At 40.5% G+C, this 18,055-nt stretch overlaps 3 protein-coding genes across 4 annotated transcripts; 2 read left to right on the plus strand and 1 right to left on the minus strand.

Annotated features, from left to right (window-relative positions):
• Positions 1-6,886: 6,886 nt before the first annotated feature.
• On the plus strand, positions 6,887-10,010 carry RB195_004950 (uncharacterized protein; the record flags this gene model as incomplete). Its single annotated transcript, XM_064177188.1, has 9 exons — positions 6,887-6,948; positions 7,136-7,311; positions 7,650-7,748; positions 7,814-7,923; positions 8,205-8,273; positions 8,392-8,541; positions 8,887-8,979; positions 9,742-9,817; positions 9,919-10,010. The coding sequence occupies 9 exons, from the start codon at positions 6,887-6,889 to the stop codon at positions 10,008-10,010; spliced, it is 927 nt and encodes a 308-aa protein (XP_064034313.1).
• Positions 10,011-13,953: 3,943 nt separating this feature from the next.
• Positions 13,954-17,025, minus strand: RB195_004951 (uncharacterized protein; the record flags this gene model as incomplete). Of its 2 annotated transcripts, none has more annotated exons than XM_064177189.1 (5): positions 13,954-14,373; positions 14,443-14,502; positions 16,177-16,381; positions 16,440-16,500; positions 16,851-17,025. In XM_064177189.1, 5 exons carry the CDS (start codon positions 17,023-17,025, stop codon positions 13,954-13,956), a joined length of 921 nt encoding a protein of 306 aa, XP_064034314.1. The 2 variants fall into 2 exon arrangements, with proteins under 2 accessions (XP_064034314.1, XP_064034315.1); XM_064177190.1 differs by lacking the exon at positions 16,851-17,025 and adding an exon at positions 16,559-16,562.
• A 480-nt stretch (positions 17,026-17,505) lies between these two features.
• RB195_004952 (uncharacterized protein) lies at positions 17,506-18,033 on the plus strand (the record flags this gene model as incomplete). The annotated part of the gene is made up of 1 exon (XM_064177191.1): positions 17,506-18,033. The coding sequence occupies one exon, from the start codon at positions 17,506-17,508 to the stop codon at positions 18,031-18,033; it is 528 nt and encodes a 175-aa protein (XP_064034316.1).
• Positions 18,034-18,055: the final 22 nt, after the last annotated feature.

Consider the following 18,055-nt stretch of genomic DNA (forward strand, 5'->3'; position numbering starts at 1 on the left):
AATGGAAAAATATAATATGGTGAGAAAAGTTGTGACATTTTCTGATAGCAAAGTGTAGCTCAGCTAGTCCCGATATGCTCCAGAAAAAAGGATGTGATTAAAGGTCCAAAAAAAAACTAAAAAAAAACTTCCAGATGAAGCAAGATTTTCATCGCAAAAATGTTAATATCTAGAAGTTTTACGAGTTTTGAGCTGAACCACTGATATCTTTCATTTTCTTTTTCTTTTTTTCTGTCTATATTAATAGCTGGCAACTCTCCTATGGTAACACATAGCCATGACCTCGAAACAATGGATAGTGCAAATTTTCCATGGTAACCAACCCGGCTATTGTTTTTTTCGTCAAACATTTATTTCCGGGAGCAGATTTTTTTCGCAACACTCGTAGTCGTGTGGATGACACCACGAAAAAAATCGCACAAAATCCACTAACTCCGAATATTCGAAATTTCGAATAGCACAGAGATTGCAAGAAAAGTTCTTTTGAAATAGCATTTCGTATTCAATTAAGAGTGTTCAAAAGAAGCGAAGGTAGCAGGTGGAAATGCGAATTCGCAGCTGAAAGTTGAACAGATGTTGCACGATAATTTTTTCACGAAATTTTAATCTTCGAGAATTTCTCTGGGGATGAATGCGAATATTTTAGCTGCAAACTTCATTCGCGTCGCTCTATAATATTTATTAGATTTTCCCATAAGTTCCTTCCCTACTCTCCTGATATTTTCTTTTACTTTTTATTCAACAATAAGATATTCCAATCAACAACATGGTCAACAGAACAAGCAGTAGTCTTCGTCCATCGATCTTATAGATTATTGATTTTTTTGTTCTACGACTCAGGTCACTGTGAAAAGAAGTGCGTAGAAAGAAACTTACGGGAAAACCTAATACAATAAATTGCTGATTGAAGGATTATTGAGTTGAAAGGGAGGAGAACTGAAAGGTGTTGGGTGGAGAGGAAATTTTTAGTGTTGGATTCTTTCCATTATCAAGAACGATACGGACTAATCTGTCAAGAATAGCACCCAAAGCAAGGAACATCCCTTGTAAATCTACAGATCACAGGGATCAGTCTACCCAACGAAGCAACTTTTTACACGCAGAGGAAACGCGCGAAAGAAATCGTGTAAGATGGAATAGTGGTGAAATTACTCAACGTAGCAATTCTTTGAACAAATATTAAAATGCATTTTACATACTTTTATTTCATTTCTATATAAACAGAACTCTACACTTCATATGTATGCGTAAACAGTTACATCGTTAGATAAATTGGGCATCTGGCGCTCCTAAGGTATGAAAATTTTATGGATTTTTTAGGATTACCCCATGAATGGGGTTTGGGTTTGGGGGGGGGGGGGGTCTTAAAAAAAAAAAAATTTAAGCGAATGCAAAACGAAAAGATTTTCCGGCCTTACCTTCCTGTTTACGAATAATCCATAATTACCTTTGGGTTTAATTAATTAATTTTAAGCGAGGAAAATTTTCCCCAAAAAAAGTTGCTTTAATCTCGTCCGCAGTTATCTCAAGCACCTTGCTCTCTGAGAAGCACATGACTGATTTTAAGGTGATTTTTGTTTCGCAAACAGATATCTCTGGCAAAACTGTGAAGGGACGCTTAAAATCGAGTACAACTGACAGCACCTGACCGTGAGTCGATAATCTGATGAATATTTCCCAACATATTGACGTTTCTATTGTTAAACACGGGGCCGTTGTGATGAATACAGCATAACATGGTTGTATTAATTTATTGTTGTGCTTTATGCTCTTGTTTTGGTTGTCATTTGCGGGGAAATTAATATCCAATAATTTTTCTGCGTAGAGAGATGGTCATTATGAGAGATGATAGCAATTCTATACCGAAGATCGGTGAAAAACAAAAAAGAAATTCCATTGTAAATCTTCTCCGAAAAGAAAAATAATATAGGAATTCAACTTCAGCGACTTCCTTCTCGCAATTACTCCTTATTTCGAAAAATTTCTTGCCGTATTCCAGTTGTTTTCTTGTGGATTTCTCATTTTGTTCTTTATTTGTTTTTTCTTCTCACGCTGCTTGTGCAATATTCGCATAATTCGGCCATTCTCTTTCAGCGTCCATTTCCCATTGCGTGTCATACGTAGGGGGCCAACCTACCCGCTTATTTCCCCCTTACGCCTTCCATTATCAAAACATTGTAATATCAATCCTATAATCCTTGATGGTGCAAGTGTGGCGCAATCGGTCCAGGTCCGTTGTAGTCATACGGTCGATGGTTCAAAATCGCCTCAGTGCCAACCAAGCTTTCATTCCTCCGGGGGAGATAACCAGACGATACCAGACTTGTCTAGGAGGATAAAAACACTGACTTGATCATCGGCTCGCCCCCGCAGTTGATTGCATAGGCCAGCGCGCGTTCCAAAAGCCTAACGATTACGAATTGCAGTAAAACGCGTTGGCGCATCCCAAGCGGATTGATACGCCAGTGACTTTATCGTTTATAATCCTTGATAACGTACGTACATGTTGTTGATTGGATATATTTTTTCAACCATTCCTATGGAACTGCACTAGATGGGAATCAGTGACAAATCGAAGAGGTCAACACACTGATTGGAACCTATTTCTCAAAGAAAGCGTATCAAACAAAATGAGGACAGTTGTAGCGCAGTCGATAAAAGGCTCCGTTATGGTAGCACGATCGATCGATGGTTCGAAACAGCCCTAGTGCCAACCAAGCCTTTCATCCCCCGGGGTCGATAAATTGGAACCACACTTCTGGGATCTGGGAGGATAAAAACTTCTGGGGTCTGGGAGGATAAAAATACTGTCTTGACACACCGGCTAACCCCCGCAACTTGTTGTGTAGGCCAGTTGCACGTTCGTGAACCTCAAACGATTTCTGAATTGAAGTGAACGTGGGGGCGCATCCCAAGCGGATTGATCAACGCCAGACACTTTATCCTTTATCAAGAAAATGACGACGTTCAAGTCTCTGTGAGTAAACATAGAGCTGGAGGCGTAGATTACGAGTATAGGCGTGGTTTAGTTCAATTCCCCTTGATTGCCCTGAAAAACGGCGTGAGAATGGCGATTGTTCCTACAAGGTAAGTGAGAACGCACCGCTTCCCCAAGTGAGCGGTCAAGAATCATTGAGTTCTCTTTTAGCGGCCTATTCGAGTTAATGAGAGCAATAAATAGACTGCTGAGGTGACCGGGACGTGTTCGGGGGTGGCACGTTCTAACGTTCCTCGTGGGAACAAATGCAGTTCCCACACCGAGTTTCAGGACGTTTCGGGCGGATCGAACGAGATCGCGGTCATACTCGTAATGTACGTTCCAAAGGGCAAATATTGTTTGAGTATATTTATTTATTATTGTTCCAAATATACAGTACTAAACAAATATAATATGAATATATTCAATTAATATTTGCCCGAAGAGACCCCAACATTGTCAGTTTCATGATAGGTTGCCTTTCGACGATTATGAGTTTGTGCTGAAAGTCCCCTCACGAGAAGACTGGACCGCCTTTCGAAAGAAGTTAGCAAGAAATTGTTTGTAAGAAAAAAAAAACTGAAAGACTTTTAGACTTGATCGAATGCACTGTAGAGAATCATGTAAAGCGGACAGCAGCTACAGGAAGGTTTTGCAATGGAAATTTCGGAACTACATAAGGACAAAAAAGTCCTGGCAGCAAAACAAAGGAGGAACAGTCTAAAGAAATGTTGCCGGGATCTTTGTTCATGTTCACGTTCTGCGTATTCTGACTACAGTTCCGGATGAAAATGTAGTTACGGAGGCACTCAGTGGCGTCCTTACTTCTCGACGCTCTAGCTTACTTTTTTCTCTTAGTAACTTTAGCTTACATGTCATAGATCCTTTAGGACTAATGCTTAAGTCTTAGAACCTCGACTGATTTAGTTACTTACTTTTAGAAATAAGGGAATAATAAAGCCCCCGCCCCTCCCACTAAATTTTAGTCTGAGTTCCGTTGAATGAAGGCAAGTTTCGCATTTTCTGGCACACGTTCCACCACAAATTTCCCTACCAGAAATGCACCGTCTGCAATCCTTTAGTACCGTATAATGAATTACATCTGTGAAGAGTTTTCTTTCGAATGCGGAAACCCTGCACATAAGAGAGATACTGGCGTTTCTCACATGTTAAATCTGAGAAATAAACATAAAAAACCCACCACAGATGTTGTGATTAAATTTCAAAATTAGATTTCGTTCTTATGTTTCGACGATGGAATGTCATAGTACAAAATCCTATTAGGTCCCAGCACGAATCCGTGGTCACGTGCAGTTTGTTAAAATGTTGCGTGTATGTTTTTTTCTCATTGTATCCATAGTTTCTATAGATGCAATGTCAGTTAGGAGATGCTGCATGATATGATCTTCACTGATTTCTCTTCACCCGTTCGCTCACACCAGCGTTTGTCAACATTTCCCACTTTTATTTCACTAAATGATAATTTCAATTTCAGGCCTTAAAACAAATCTGTTGCTTTTTCCTCGCATAAACTTCGCAAGTTCAGTTAGTCAGCCAACTGTCAGAAGCACAGCTGACTCCACGTTTGTCAAAAATCGCTGAAATAAGCTCAATTTTCGTCAGCACGAAGTTGTCACATTTGTCGTCGGATGTGTTAAGTCGAAATGACGCAACGAACACTAGTTCTTTGCAGGACACACGCTCAGTTTCTTTTCCAAAGCCGTTCAATCAAAGGCTGTAAAACGCTGTTCCAGTTGAGCATGTTCTACGCTTATTTTAAATATATATATATATATATATATAATATACTACAATTGTGGCGGCATTTACAATTAAAATGACCTGACTACTTAAAGGCATCACCCCACGAATCTGAGGTGGTGCAGATTTCAGGTGGAGTATTCGTATACAGGATGGGAGACTGCGGAGAGGTGGGTGATTCCGTCCATTTCTTCCTAATTGCTGTAAAAAACGGACCGGAAGATGCGGCGCCGCACAAGGCTTTCACGCTCCAATCGAACTCCCTGTACAAAATAGTGCGCCAAAACGCTTGAATCCGTATTCTCCACCTGAAATCCGTACTACCTCAGATTCGTGGGGTGATGCCTTTAAGTAAGAGGGGTTCTGTAAGTGGAGAAGAATGACTCTTTCTGGGGCTGTACATGTAGAAGAACTTGTAATTGTGCACATCTGCGATACAGAGGGGACATGACATACGATACAACCGCGCACAGTCCTCCTAAGGAAAACAATAAGAGAAAAAAAATCACGGATTCAGGCGTTTTGGCGCACTATTTTGTACAGGGAGTTCGATTGGAGCGTGAAAGCCTTGTGCGGCGCCACATCTTCCGGGCCGTTTTTTACGGCAATTAGGAAGAAATGGACGGAGTCACCCCCCTCTCCATAGTCTCCCATCCCGTATACGAATACTCCACCTGAAATCTGCACCACCTCAGATTCGTGGGGTGATGCCTTTAAGCTGTTTATAAAATCAGCGAGTTGTTACGTTCTTTTTCTTCTTCATTTCCAAAGGTCTTGAATAACGTGCAGAAATACTTGCACCGAATTAATTATAGTACAAGAAATCGTAGAATAAACTTCTAGAGAATAAAGAAAATAACTTTTTCAATCGAACCAAGTGAGCCATGTGGGGAAATCTATCTACTTCCACGCACATTTCCTTCTTCTCTCCGGAGATTTGTTATCTATTTTTCTCCGCCGTACATTCTCAAGGTCTATACGGTAGGAATTGGAGGTAAATTTCTCATTTGAAACTCAAAAATCCCTTCATTTTTGCTGTCTTAAGCATTTTTTTTCTTGAAATATGTGTCTATTCCCGGAACGGTGTAGTGCAGTCGATAGGAGGTTCCGCTGTGCCTGCACGACCGATTCATGTTTCAAAACCGCCCTAGTGTCAACCAAGCCTTTCATCATCCCTCGGTCGATAAATTGGTACCAGACTTCCAGGTCCGGATGGATTAACGCCAAAAACGTTCATTTTATTTTTGTTTGTCACATTTGTGACCCAATTGTTCGAATGCTCGAGAACTAAAAAGTCGAGGATTTCTAGAATTAGATTGTGAGACAAGATTTTGTTGAGATTGTCGTTAGTAAGGCTGAAAAAATCCAGTGATTTAACAATTCCAAATGTTTGGCTTTGAGATTTCGAGTGAGTAGACCATTGAAAATTACCTGCCTTGTTCAGATCGAAATTAGTTGTGAATATGTTCACATAATTAATAGTACAATGAATGTAATACCAAGAAAAATATTATCCGATTATGTGTACGTTCCAAGTTTGGTGATCTTCTTTTTGTTTTTGAGTTTTCTCCTTCGTAAACGGAAGAACTATGGTGCTGAGAAAACATAACAGGTAACAGTGTACTTGTATTTATATTATTATTATTACTGTCATTATTTGTATTGGGGTTAAGAGCAGTGATACTGTTTGTTTTTCACCGAATCTTCTGTAATCATCTTCATCATCTGGAACGTCTCACTGGGATTTAGCTCTTTTTGATGTATCTTTCACTTTTTCCGCATATTCACTCGAGCGGTGGTGAGTCTGATTTTCATTGGCGGTTGTTTGATAAGCACAGTCTTCTATTAGTTCCAAATGTAGTGATTTTCTTAGGAGTATTCAACGTAGTAGGTGAACTCTTTGCATTACAATTTTGTTCCCAAATGTATTAAAATTTTTATTTCCCAAATGTATTTCAATTTTTAGTTCCATTGTTCGTTGTTCTTCGCTTCTTGATGTGTATCGTGCTACATAAATGTTTTTTGCTATTTCTTTCTATAACTTCTTCCATTTACTTATTCTTGCCGATAATCATTTATTTCGCCTTATCTCGTGGACTTTCTTGCTATTCCGGAGTGGAATGATTCATATACATCAAATATTTCAGAATGACTGATTCGGAGGTTAAGGAATTTTCGGAAAAGGAGTCTGTGCAAAAAGAAGAGAAGATGTAAGTTTGTTTTTAGTCAACTTATTTTTTTCTTTTGTCCAATATTCTATCTATTTCTCCCAATCTTTATTTTTAATAAGCGCTCTCTTCGTTTTGAAATCATTTGCCGGTTCAACACGAACTCCACCCTTGAGACAGATAACTCAGCATTTAGCCGATTTGACGCTAACTCAGTCTCTATTTCCAGGTTCATGTCTCCTGATCCAGCGCCAACCCTCGATGAGGAGATTGACACATCTAAACTCCCTTCCATGCCGGAAGATGACCCTAATGGCAATGTCAATTCAGAGATGGGTGCCGCTGCGCCAAGATGGGGACCCCAACACGCTGGCGCCAAAGCGTTAGCGTCAATGTACAGCAAAGGTCGGCTCCTCACTTCCAGATTTACCGATTTCATGGAAAGAGCAGCTGCCTCAAACTTGCAGTTCATGGTCTCCCTCATTCGATGTTCCTTTACACTTCTTGGGAAGTGAGGCTTCAACTGTCAGAAATTGTTGCTATAAGTAGTTGAAAACACTGCAAGAACACTGGAAAGGGAATTTTTTTATGCGGACTGTCAGATAGCAGCTGACTCTTATCACTCATTTTCATGCGGCTGATTTGATGCCTGTGGTGGAGTGATATTTGAAGACAATTGAATTAGAGAAGCTTATTGGAAGCTTATTTTTTTCGACAACTTTTCAAACTCTTTTTCTTTACAGAGAAGCGTCTACAGGAACAGATCTCTGTGGTTGTCGCATCCATATTGTTTATTTGCGTCTTTATAAATCTTTTAAGAAGCTGGGATTCTTCTATTTGGGGTAAGTTATTGCTGATTCTTCCCGGTTATTTCGCAGGTTTTCTTTAAATGCCTTATTTTCTTAAGGATCAGTGTTAATATGTGCGATACTGGGAGTAATGACTGCAGATTTCGCATCAGGATTGGTGCATTGGGGCGCGGATACCTTTGGCAGTGTGGAGACATACTTTGGAAGAGTAGGTTTCTAGACCGGAGCTTGATTTTACTACCAAACAATTTTTCTATTATACCCGAGTTGAGGGAAGAGTAAAGGTCACAAATCGACCATACGTTTCATTTCGATGATAAAGCTCTATTGTGCACTCCTGTCAATCACTGTGACATTTGTGTTGTGCTCTTTTTCTCATCGTGATTCATGGAATCAGGATGGAATTGGAACGAACGGGGACTATAGAACTCCAGCGTTCTATCATTTTCGCTAAAGAAAAACTAAAAGCGTGTTTCAAATTAACTCCAGATGTTTATTCGGCCATTCCGTGAGCATCATGTGGATCCAACAGCTATCACGCGACACGATTTTGTGGAGGTGGGTCTTGATGGAGTTTACTCCTCTTGGTTTCACCTATTTTTGCAGCAAATTCCGGCTTCTTCTTCATTTCCTCCTCACTTTCTTGTTGTTCTGTTCCTCGTGAAGATTTTTTTAGGTTAACGGTGACAATTTCATGCTTTGCATCCCAAATTTATCTCATATTCTCTACCAGCAAATTACGTACAATCAGAACGAATTGCGACAATGGGCAGCACTGCATTGGTACATTCTATTACTCGGTATCTATGTCGCCATGACAAATCAGGTACTACTTTGAGAAAATTTGAGTTATTTGGGTCTGTGCAACACCATAAATGCAGCCGTAACAGGCAAGAGTTGAAGAGAATCTTCCAAGAATCCAAAATACAAGAAAACACACATCTTTTGATTCCTTTCAACAGATCATTGCTTTCTGAATTGTGCAAAGTACACGCTTTGGTCTTTCTCAACAGCACGAAAACCCATCTAGACCAGACGGTTGAAAATATCTAAGTCTAGTAGGTTTTTGGTTAGAAATTATTGTGCTATATTGTTAATGTTGCTGTTTTCTTGATATTATTTGAGATCTAATACATTTTTTCCTTCTTATTTGTTTATTTCTTCAAATCAGATCCACAAATGGTCGCACACGTACTTTAATCTTTCGCGATGGGTGATCTTACTGCAAAAAGCGCATATCATTCTTCCTCGATCACACCATAAGGTACGTTTCATAGCATTCGAATTGTTTGTTCACTGTTTATCGTAGTCGATTAGTTCGACTTGAAGAAAAATTGTTCATTATTCCTTCTTGTCATGCGATTTGGTGATGCAAATGCATAAATGATGGTGCTAGAACTATGTTTTGGTAACGCAGGCTGCATACTAATTCAGGGAAGCAGTTTTGAAATTGGGTTGTTTTTGTTCTGATAGCTAAAACTGAAGCATAATATATCTTCCATGAACAATTTTCGTCTTATCGTTCCATTCATTTGAGTGATCATCCTGAACAAGCTTTTAAAAGACACGTTACGCATTTCTTCCGTCGTATGCTCTCATTTCTTCGTAGCAAAGAATCCCTACGCGTTCATTGACGTCCACGGAGTGCTTGCGATGCATTAAATTCTCTTGCTTAATGCACACACCTTTTGGGATCTCCTTTTAAAATGATGCCTCAGTGAATTTTAGTGCATGAATGAAAAACAAGATGGAACACTCCTTCACACTTTAGAAAGAGACGACCTTCTGGTCTTAGGAGGGTCAAAGGATGGAGCAAAAATTTGAATTGATTGTCATCATTCATCGAGGATTTTTAGGGAATTTAGTAATTGTAGCGTTCTACAATACAGTATTGTTTTTGAATTATCTAGGACTGAAAAACAAATACGGCAGCTCATAAATCAGTGAATTAAATGAATGAATAAATGCATAATAAGTTTTCCTTTTACAGCCAATTTCGTTCGTAATTAGTCAACGAACATTTCAGATTCACCATATTGCCCCTCATGCTTGCTATTACTGCATTACAACCGGTTGGTTGAACTATCCACTAGAATATATCGGTGCGTTTTTTTCCTCTTCCTCCAATTTTTCGGTTTTCGCTTTTATTGTATGTTAGCTTTTGAACTTTTTAAAGTTGTTGTCACCAGATGTTCCCCTTAAGGGTTCTGGAGAAGGGCTGAATCCGTAGTGACAGCGCTAACCGGCATGAAACCGAGAGAAGATGACCTTAAATGGGCGACGAAATTGCACTAAGTGAAGAAATCAGCTGAAATTTGCTACCGTCGCACACTATTATCTCAGTCACTCTGCAGTTCGATGTCAATCTCTGGGGAGCGTTTTTTTTTCTAATAAATTCCTGCTAGTTGATTCCGAGTCCTCTAATATCATTCGTGCGATTAATTTCCGCCCGTGGGTTCACATATCAAGCATTGCCTTTAGATATCGGCAAACGTTTATTTGATTATTGCTTTGTTTTATTCACTTTTGTAGTAAATAAACTTGCCCAGGTCACCCGCAATCGATTCGTTTAATGCTTTATGGTACTGTTTAGCATACTGTTATCTTTGTTTGTTTATTAGAGTACTACTACAAGTTTTTTTTTTCATGTGTACTACTACAAGTTTTTTTTTTGCTTCGAATCGGTAGTGTTATCCGAAAGAATTTCTGTTTGTCTTATAAATATTTGTTGCATTCGGTGAGGCAATAAACAGTTTTAAGAATAAAAGTGCGAGCTAAATGTGTCTTCTCGTACCGATATTGGTACTGTCCTTTTACGCTACTTCATTCACGGTGAGTAAAACTATTTTTCTTACAATTTCTTATTTCTACCTGCATGAAGTGATACTGACCCTAAATGGTTATTTATTACTACAGTTCATTCGGAACCAATAGTCCGTTAAAATAGATATTATAGAGCCAGTATTGAACTGTAGAATTCTAAACCAAATGCCCTTAGGACGACTCATTACGTAGCTCCTGATAATTTTTAAAAAATGAATGAAAATAAAAGAATACAAAAGTGGTAAGCAAGTGGGCAATATGTAGACTCACTGTAGGTGACTTTCTGAACAAATTTCTCTTTCAAGAAGGATATCATGGATCGCGTTGCGGGTGTGACGAAAAGGATTTTCCACCATGGATAGGATCGCTTGGTGTAACCTACAAAAGGTATAATTTTGTTTCGAGTCTTGCGTCACTAATACATTACAAAACGTATTTTTTATGTTGCTTCTGCAGGACAGAAAATTTTGCAGTGAACATCAAAGTGATTGTTTTTAATCAAATTTATAACGCTACGTTTTTCAACATTCCGGAAGTTGCGCAGACACAACTGTGAAACTCATCCTCAGTTGTGTTTGTATCAAATCTGCCGCGTCGATTAGCAAACACATCGACAAGTTCTTGAAGGGCGAACAAAGTGTCTATATGTAGTAGGGTCAAAACGGCATGAAGCACGTACGCAATTGCGTACGCGGCCTCTCTCGAGGCGCCTCGGTGAAGCGTAGCGGCTAGGAGCGTGGTCAAATCCTTGCTGGTACCGTCCATCGCTGCAGTTTGCGACGGTTCCAACTCGGTTCCAACTGCTGCCCCCACTGCGCCGTTTCGAGCACTTACGCAAATGCACCGCAACTACACTCATGATTCATGTCGTTTTGACCAGACTATAATTACAGGATAATAGGTAGACATAAAAATTAAATTACGTTAATAATAAGGTGTTAAATTAAGTTGCATTACGTACAGAATCATGTATGTTGAAAAAATTAGAATTCCATATTGCAGCTCAAAATGCACAGGTTTAAATTTGATAACCAAATATTTAGAATTTTTAACTTTCAGAAATATAGTTGAGTCAAAACGACATGAAGTACGGACAGCTGCGTAAGTTACTGCGCTCGAAGCGACGCAGCGACGAAGCTAGCGGTTGGGATCGAGACAGGATCATCGCTAACTGCATCTGTGAGCGCTGCTAGCAAGGGTTCCCTCCCAGTCCTAACACTGCTCTGATTGAACTGTACTTTTGAGCGCAAAAAAACTCATAGAAAATAATAAGTTCACAGAAACTGTCTCTAGGTGACAAATGGCTGTCCCATTTGAGAAGCATATGAGAAGGCAACAGTTCATCAATCGAAATGTCCTCATTGGAAGTAAGTAGGCGAGTTAGTCGAGCCCCTAAAACCTAAGCATTAGTCTTCGAGGGCCTACAACATGTAGGCTAAACTTACTAAGAGAAAAAAAAGAGGAAGACAGAGGGCGAAGTACCAATGCTTTGACCTTACAACAAGAAGTGAATAGCGGTCATATCATGTAACTCTATCAACGAAACCGAAAATTGTCTGAGAGTTGGATACTCCGCCAGTCATATTCGACAATTAAGAACGACTTTTGTGCCCCAGAAAGTTCTTTTTTTCTTCGCGCTTCAAGTGCAGTTCGAGTACTGTTCAATTAAAGCAATGTTGAGTCCCATCCAGTTACATTTTACGAAGCAAGAGTACATAAATTTCAAAAAATAAGACTGCAATGAACTTAAAATTATTCATTTCAGAAGTCCTTTACACTATTTATTGTAGAAAATCCCAGCTGAAAATGAGAGAACACCACTAGTAATCTTCTAAAGGTTCCGAAGCATTATTACGATCCACTTCTTGATGTCCAGAGAATTCATTACACTACAACGAATGGTAACCATCCTAACAGTTCCTTATAGTAAATACTTTAAGCTATCATTGCTTGCAAACTTCAAACATTGCATTGTTTGAGGTGGCTTGAAATTAGAAGGGTATCCTAATTTCGCAGCCGCTTGGAAAAACTTTAGTTTTTACTTTAGTTTGTTTTCTGACAAATATTTAGTCATTTAGTAAAAAAATATTCAGTTAGTGTTTTTGTTTCAGTATAAGAGCATCGAGAATGAATAAAAAGAAGAAAACCTAGAACACTCAGCTCTGCTCTGACCAGTTACTTAGAGTAATAACAATAAACTTTTTAAAGAGGTGAACAAAGGAAGCTACACCATAATGTCTATACTCAGTGAGCACTATCACGGAATGTTCAGCTTTGTTGTGCAAAGGACAATAAAGTTACAAATGTTTGTTTATTCGTGTACCTGTTCCCAGCGTTGCAGCATTCCATTGACGGTGAACAGTCCCATTATAAAGAAGAAATCATCCATACATTCTTCGGATCATCTGGATGTTAGCTGTCGACATCTTCAGAGAAAGCAAGCAAGTGACCGTCTAAAAAGTTGCGGAAGACGATAAAGAACACGATGGTGATTCTAGAATTAGATTTGTTGGCATGTTTAATTCAATCTACTAGTAAATTTTCATTTTATTCTTGCATATCCATAAGAAATAAGCTTGACATTTCCTTTTGTTTTCGTCCGCTCCGTTTCATTTATTTTTAATATATCTTATAATAACTCAATTCTCTCATCGACAAAATACAAGGCATCAGTGATAGTTGCAAAGCAGTTTTTGCAGCAAGAAAGCAGTAATGAACAATAATGCCATTTGGAACAAAAAAGTCCGGCTACACGGAACGGAATCCTAGAGTGAATGATCAACTTAATAGTGTTTAAAAAAAGAGATCAGGAACTACAGTGCTTAGGAACTTACCTTGTTCAGCAACCAGCCAAACCAACGTCGTCCGTCGCATTGAAAAGCGGCGAGCGAGTAGGTCATGCCGGAGGTAGAACATCACTAGGAACTGATCAACGGTAGCGTTGTGACAGACCACGTGCAGCCGATTTCACCAACAAAAAGTTAAATTTCGTGATCTTGGAAGGATTCACATGGTAGCATTGATATTTCAAAAAAAAAAATAATTTTCCCGAGGATCAATGGACTGAGAATTTATTTTTATTTTTGGGTTGTGCTTTATTAATGGAAACCCCCTGCCTGTGCCTCGCTCCGGTGGTTAGTAATTTGAAGTGAACATGGTGGCTCATCCCAAGCGAATTGATTAACGCCAGAAATTTTATCCTTCTATCCTAACCTATTCCTGCAATCGAAAACCGCAGGGATATGCGATGCTTGATGTATATAAACGACAACACCAACTAATTTTTCTTTCCTTTATTTTCAAACTAAACCTTATTACAAACAAGCGATATTCAATCGATTTCGATCAATGTAGTAAAATTGTCCTTAATCTGCTGTTTGAGAAATGAAACTACACCAGTTGTGGTGACATTGGATTATTTCTCCTGCGGTGCTTGTTCAACGCCGCCGAGATCCACTTGTTCATATGTATCATCATGCGGTGGCGCTTCAATTGGCACTGCGCCAGGATCCTTAATTTCTTTTGAAGAAGTTTCTGCAGGAGGTTGAGGCGAACTCTCCACAGGTTGTGGAGGAGGAGGAGGAGGAGTAGCTTCTTTGCCTTCGGGAGTTGATGAGTCTGGAATTTCCTGAGCGATTGCCTTTGGTGCAGATGTGCCTCCTTGCGATGTTTTCTCCTTTGTACGTGAGCTTGACATAGAAGCGCTGGGACTTCGTGGAGTGGATTGCTGACTAGTAGGTGATTGCGGCAGCTCCACGTTTGTTTCGTTATCTTCGTAGTAGCTTGCGTACGTCTCTGTCTGCCCGGCTAAATACTCCTGTAGGACTTGTTTCAGCTGAAACAATAAAATTGTATGAGAGGGTGAGCTCTGAAGCGAATGGTAGTGGTAAAATTTAGAAGTGACCTCCTTGTTTCGCTCTTTCATTCGTTTTTTCGATTCTTCCATCTTCTTTTTAGCTTTCTTCTAAAATCGTAAACATATGAAGGCCACGTTTTGGGTGAAGAAGGTAGTGCAATAACAAATCTATTCTAGAATGCTATACCTGATCTACGTTACAAATATTTGAGTTAGAAGGTAAATCTCGAAAAGTTTTTTGTTGTTTTCCTGTAATCAAGAGGTCCACTGGGAGAAGTTCCCCTAGTTGGAGATGTTTTAGTGGGAACATCTGCTTCATTCACTTTCTTGTAGTTAACGCTCTTGGAGAGCGTTCTTAACCATATCTTCTCTTTTCCTTTCCATTCTAGTAGGTTTTTCAGGAATTAGTTTGTGACTTTGACATATAACTAGAAATTTTCATGTTTCATGGTGAACTGTAAAATCAGTACGAAAACCTTTTCTATCCAAGCATTTCTGTTAAAGGCATCACCCCACGAATCTGAGGTGGCACAGATTTCAGGTGGAGTATTCGCATACGGTATAGTACATTATGGAGAGGGGGTGATTCCGTCCATTTCTTCCTAATTGTCGTAAAAAAACGTTACGGAGGATGCGGCGCGTGCACAAGGCTGGCGTGCTCCAGTCGAACTCTTTGTAGAAAATAGCGCGCCGGAACGCCCGAAGCCGTACCTTTCGGGCCGCTTTTTACGACAATTATGAAGAAATGGACGGGACCACCCTTCTCTTCATAATCTACGATCCCATATACGAATACTCCTCTTGAAATCCGTACCACCTCAGATTCGTGGGGTGATGCCTTTAAGGAGGAGCTCGTCTACATATCTCTGTAAGGCACGTCATGTCTCTTGAATGACACTCGGCAACCGTAAAACATTGAAGGCGTTTGTGGACGACAGTGAGGATGTTGGTGTGGAAAACTTTCGATAGAGTTTCCAGTCATCGCGAGTATGACTGGAAACTCATATGCAGAATTTTCATTGATTTAGACGCGGGTGGTCCAGGTGGACGAAAAAATTGCTAATGGAAGCTTTGGATTGATAGATCAGCCAACGTAACTTCATGCAAGGATAAATGACGAGGATGAATGCTTGGTACGGCAGCTAAGTGATGCGCCAGTTCCAAACTTTATATTCGAAGAAACAGACAAGAAGAAACTCCATGCTGATTAGAAAATCAAGGATTTATATTAATTTTTCTTTGAATACATGGGGTGATCTTGAAATAAATGAAAAAAAACCTATGCATGAACATCGAAAAACCGACAGTGAGCGACGGTGCTATCGCTCGCTCTTATCATGTCACAAAATCGAAATTTCAGGACAACTCATAGATAGTTAGGTCAAAACGACATTAAGCACAGACATTTGCGTAAGCGATTGCGCTCGAAGCGGCGCGGTGGAGCGTAGCGGTTGGCGTCGTCTAAGGATCCTCGCCACCCCCACCCATCTCTGCAGTTCGTCATGGTCCCACCTCGATTCCAACCGCTGTCTCCACCGCACCGCTTCGAGCGCAATCGCTTACGCAACTGTCCGTACTTCATGTCGTTTTGGCCCTACTATACGTAGATGTTTCGCGGCAAATCTTATGAGTACTCACAGATGGATCGAGAGGTCTACATACTGTGACAATAAACCTGTCGATTCATCTGATAGTAGTCACTAGATGTTTTAAATACAATAAATAAATAAGTCAGTTACACAGCTAGCCAGTCAGTCAACCATGTAATTTTCATGTGCTCACCTTCTTTTTCTTCATTTTTCGTCTCTCTTTTCTCCTTTTCGCCTCTCTTTGCATTGTCATGTACAGAGCCAATTTCTTTTTCTGTTTTTTTCGATCAACTATCAACATGCACACTACGCCCAGTATACAAAGAACTAAAAACACCACTGCTACAGCAATAATGATCCGTTTGCCAACGTCCGGTTTTTCTTCTTCATCCTCTGACCTAGAACCTCAATCCGATATCCGATAATATTTTATATGCAATATAGGAGGAAACCAACGTAGCTATAGTAGTAGTTGTTGTTGCGATGGGAGTGGTGCTGATAGTAGATTTTGTTTCATCTTAAAATTATAACACTACAATATCTTGGTCATAACAAATCCAGCTGTAGGCACTCACTCATAGCTCGACCACCTCATATGCATACAACCTGACAATTGGTCATACTTGTTTTTTTACTAGCAAATGTGGCTATAAAACCCAATTACATCACAGAGACCCATAATAACAAATAAATAGTATGCTCTTTGGTGCGAGTGTAGCGCAGTCGGTAAGAAGTTCGACTCCCATTGCAAGGTCGATGGTCCGAAGCCTCTCTAGATTCATCAACGTACACCTCATCGCTCCCGGTTCAACTTTTCCCTACATCTGTGTGCTGTGTCCACTATGCGCGAAAAATAAGTACATATACATACAAAATAAGGAACATCATATGCATTTTTTGGTACCGTGACCGGAACTCCACAACGGTTTACCGCCTCATAGTGGCGTGGAGGTGACACTGGGCGTCGAACTGCGATGCACAGCGGAGGTTCGTCCTCCGGCAGGGTCTCCCAAGCTGAGAAGGAGTTCGACACATCCGACATTCCGACTTCTCGGAATCGGAAACCTAGCTAAGAGTAAACCACTATTAAGATTCACCACCGTCTTGGCAAAATGTCGCAATGTGGTTCCCTGATCCATATAGGTTGGGAGACGACCTGTGGTGAAAGCTAAGCTCGCCGTGGCATGGCTGGTTAGTTTGGGGAAAAGTCTCTTTGCCACTCCAGCATATTCACTGCCTCAGTACCCTGCACACTGGGCCCTGCCGTCTCAGACGTCGGACGGTATGGCGACCGGTGAGAGGCGATCAAATCTCAGGTTGCTCAGGACGTCATTGATTCTGGACCAAGGCGACACACGCACGACTCGCCATGGAGACTGTCTCAGACTGTGTACTTATAACGCGAGAACAGTTTCCACAGGCGCTGACCTGCATGCCCTTCTCGGAGCTGCAGAGCATATCAAATTTCACGTGATTGCTCTGCAGGAGACCAAGTGCAGAAGGAGCGACGTACGACAGATGAATGACGGTACACTCGTCATTCGTGGAGAGAAGGTTTCCGTCGCGAAATGTAGGCGGTGTTGGTTTTGTTGTGCACCCATCTGTCGTCCATCTCGTCGATTCTCACGAGATCCTGTCACCTCGTCTGGCCATTCTTCGCCTCCGCCCTCTGCGCCAAAAATCCATCAGTATCATCAACTGCTATTCACCAACATCAGCAGCTGATGATTCCGAATTGGACGCGTTTTACGAGGAGCTGGAGGAAGTAGTCCGTAACGAGAAGTCCTTCTACAAATTCGTTGTCGGAGACTTCAACGCAAAACTAGGAAAGGCCACAGAAGAGGAATACAGGATTGGAAGATTTGGACTAGGGGACCGGAATGAAAATGGCAATCGTCTCGCCGTGCTGTTGTCCGCCGCTCGCCTCTTTCATGGGAACTCTCTTTTCATGAAAAAAAGATCATTGCCGGTGGACATGGGAATCGCCCAATGGCGCGACTCGTGCGGAGATCGACCACATACTCACCAACCGGAGGTGGTGTCTACTTGACATCTCAGTAGTACCATCCTTT

This window comes from Necator americanus, chromosome I, assembly GCF_031761385.1.
Source record: "Necator americanus strain Aroian chromosome I, whole genome shotgun sequence".
Classification (NCBI taxonomy): domain Eukaryota; kingdom Metazoa; phylum Nematoda; class Chromadorea; order Rhabditida; family Ancylostomatidae; genus Necator; species Necator americanus.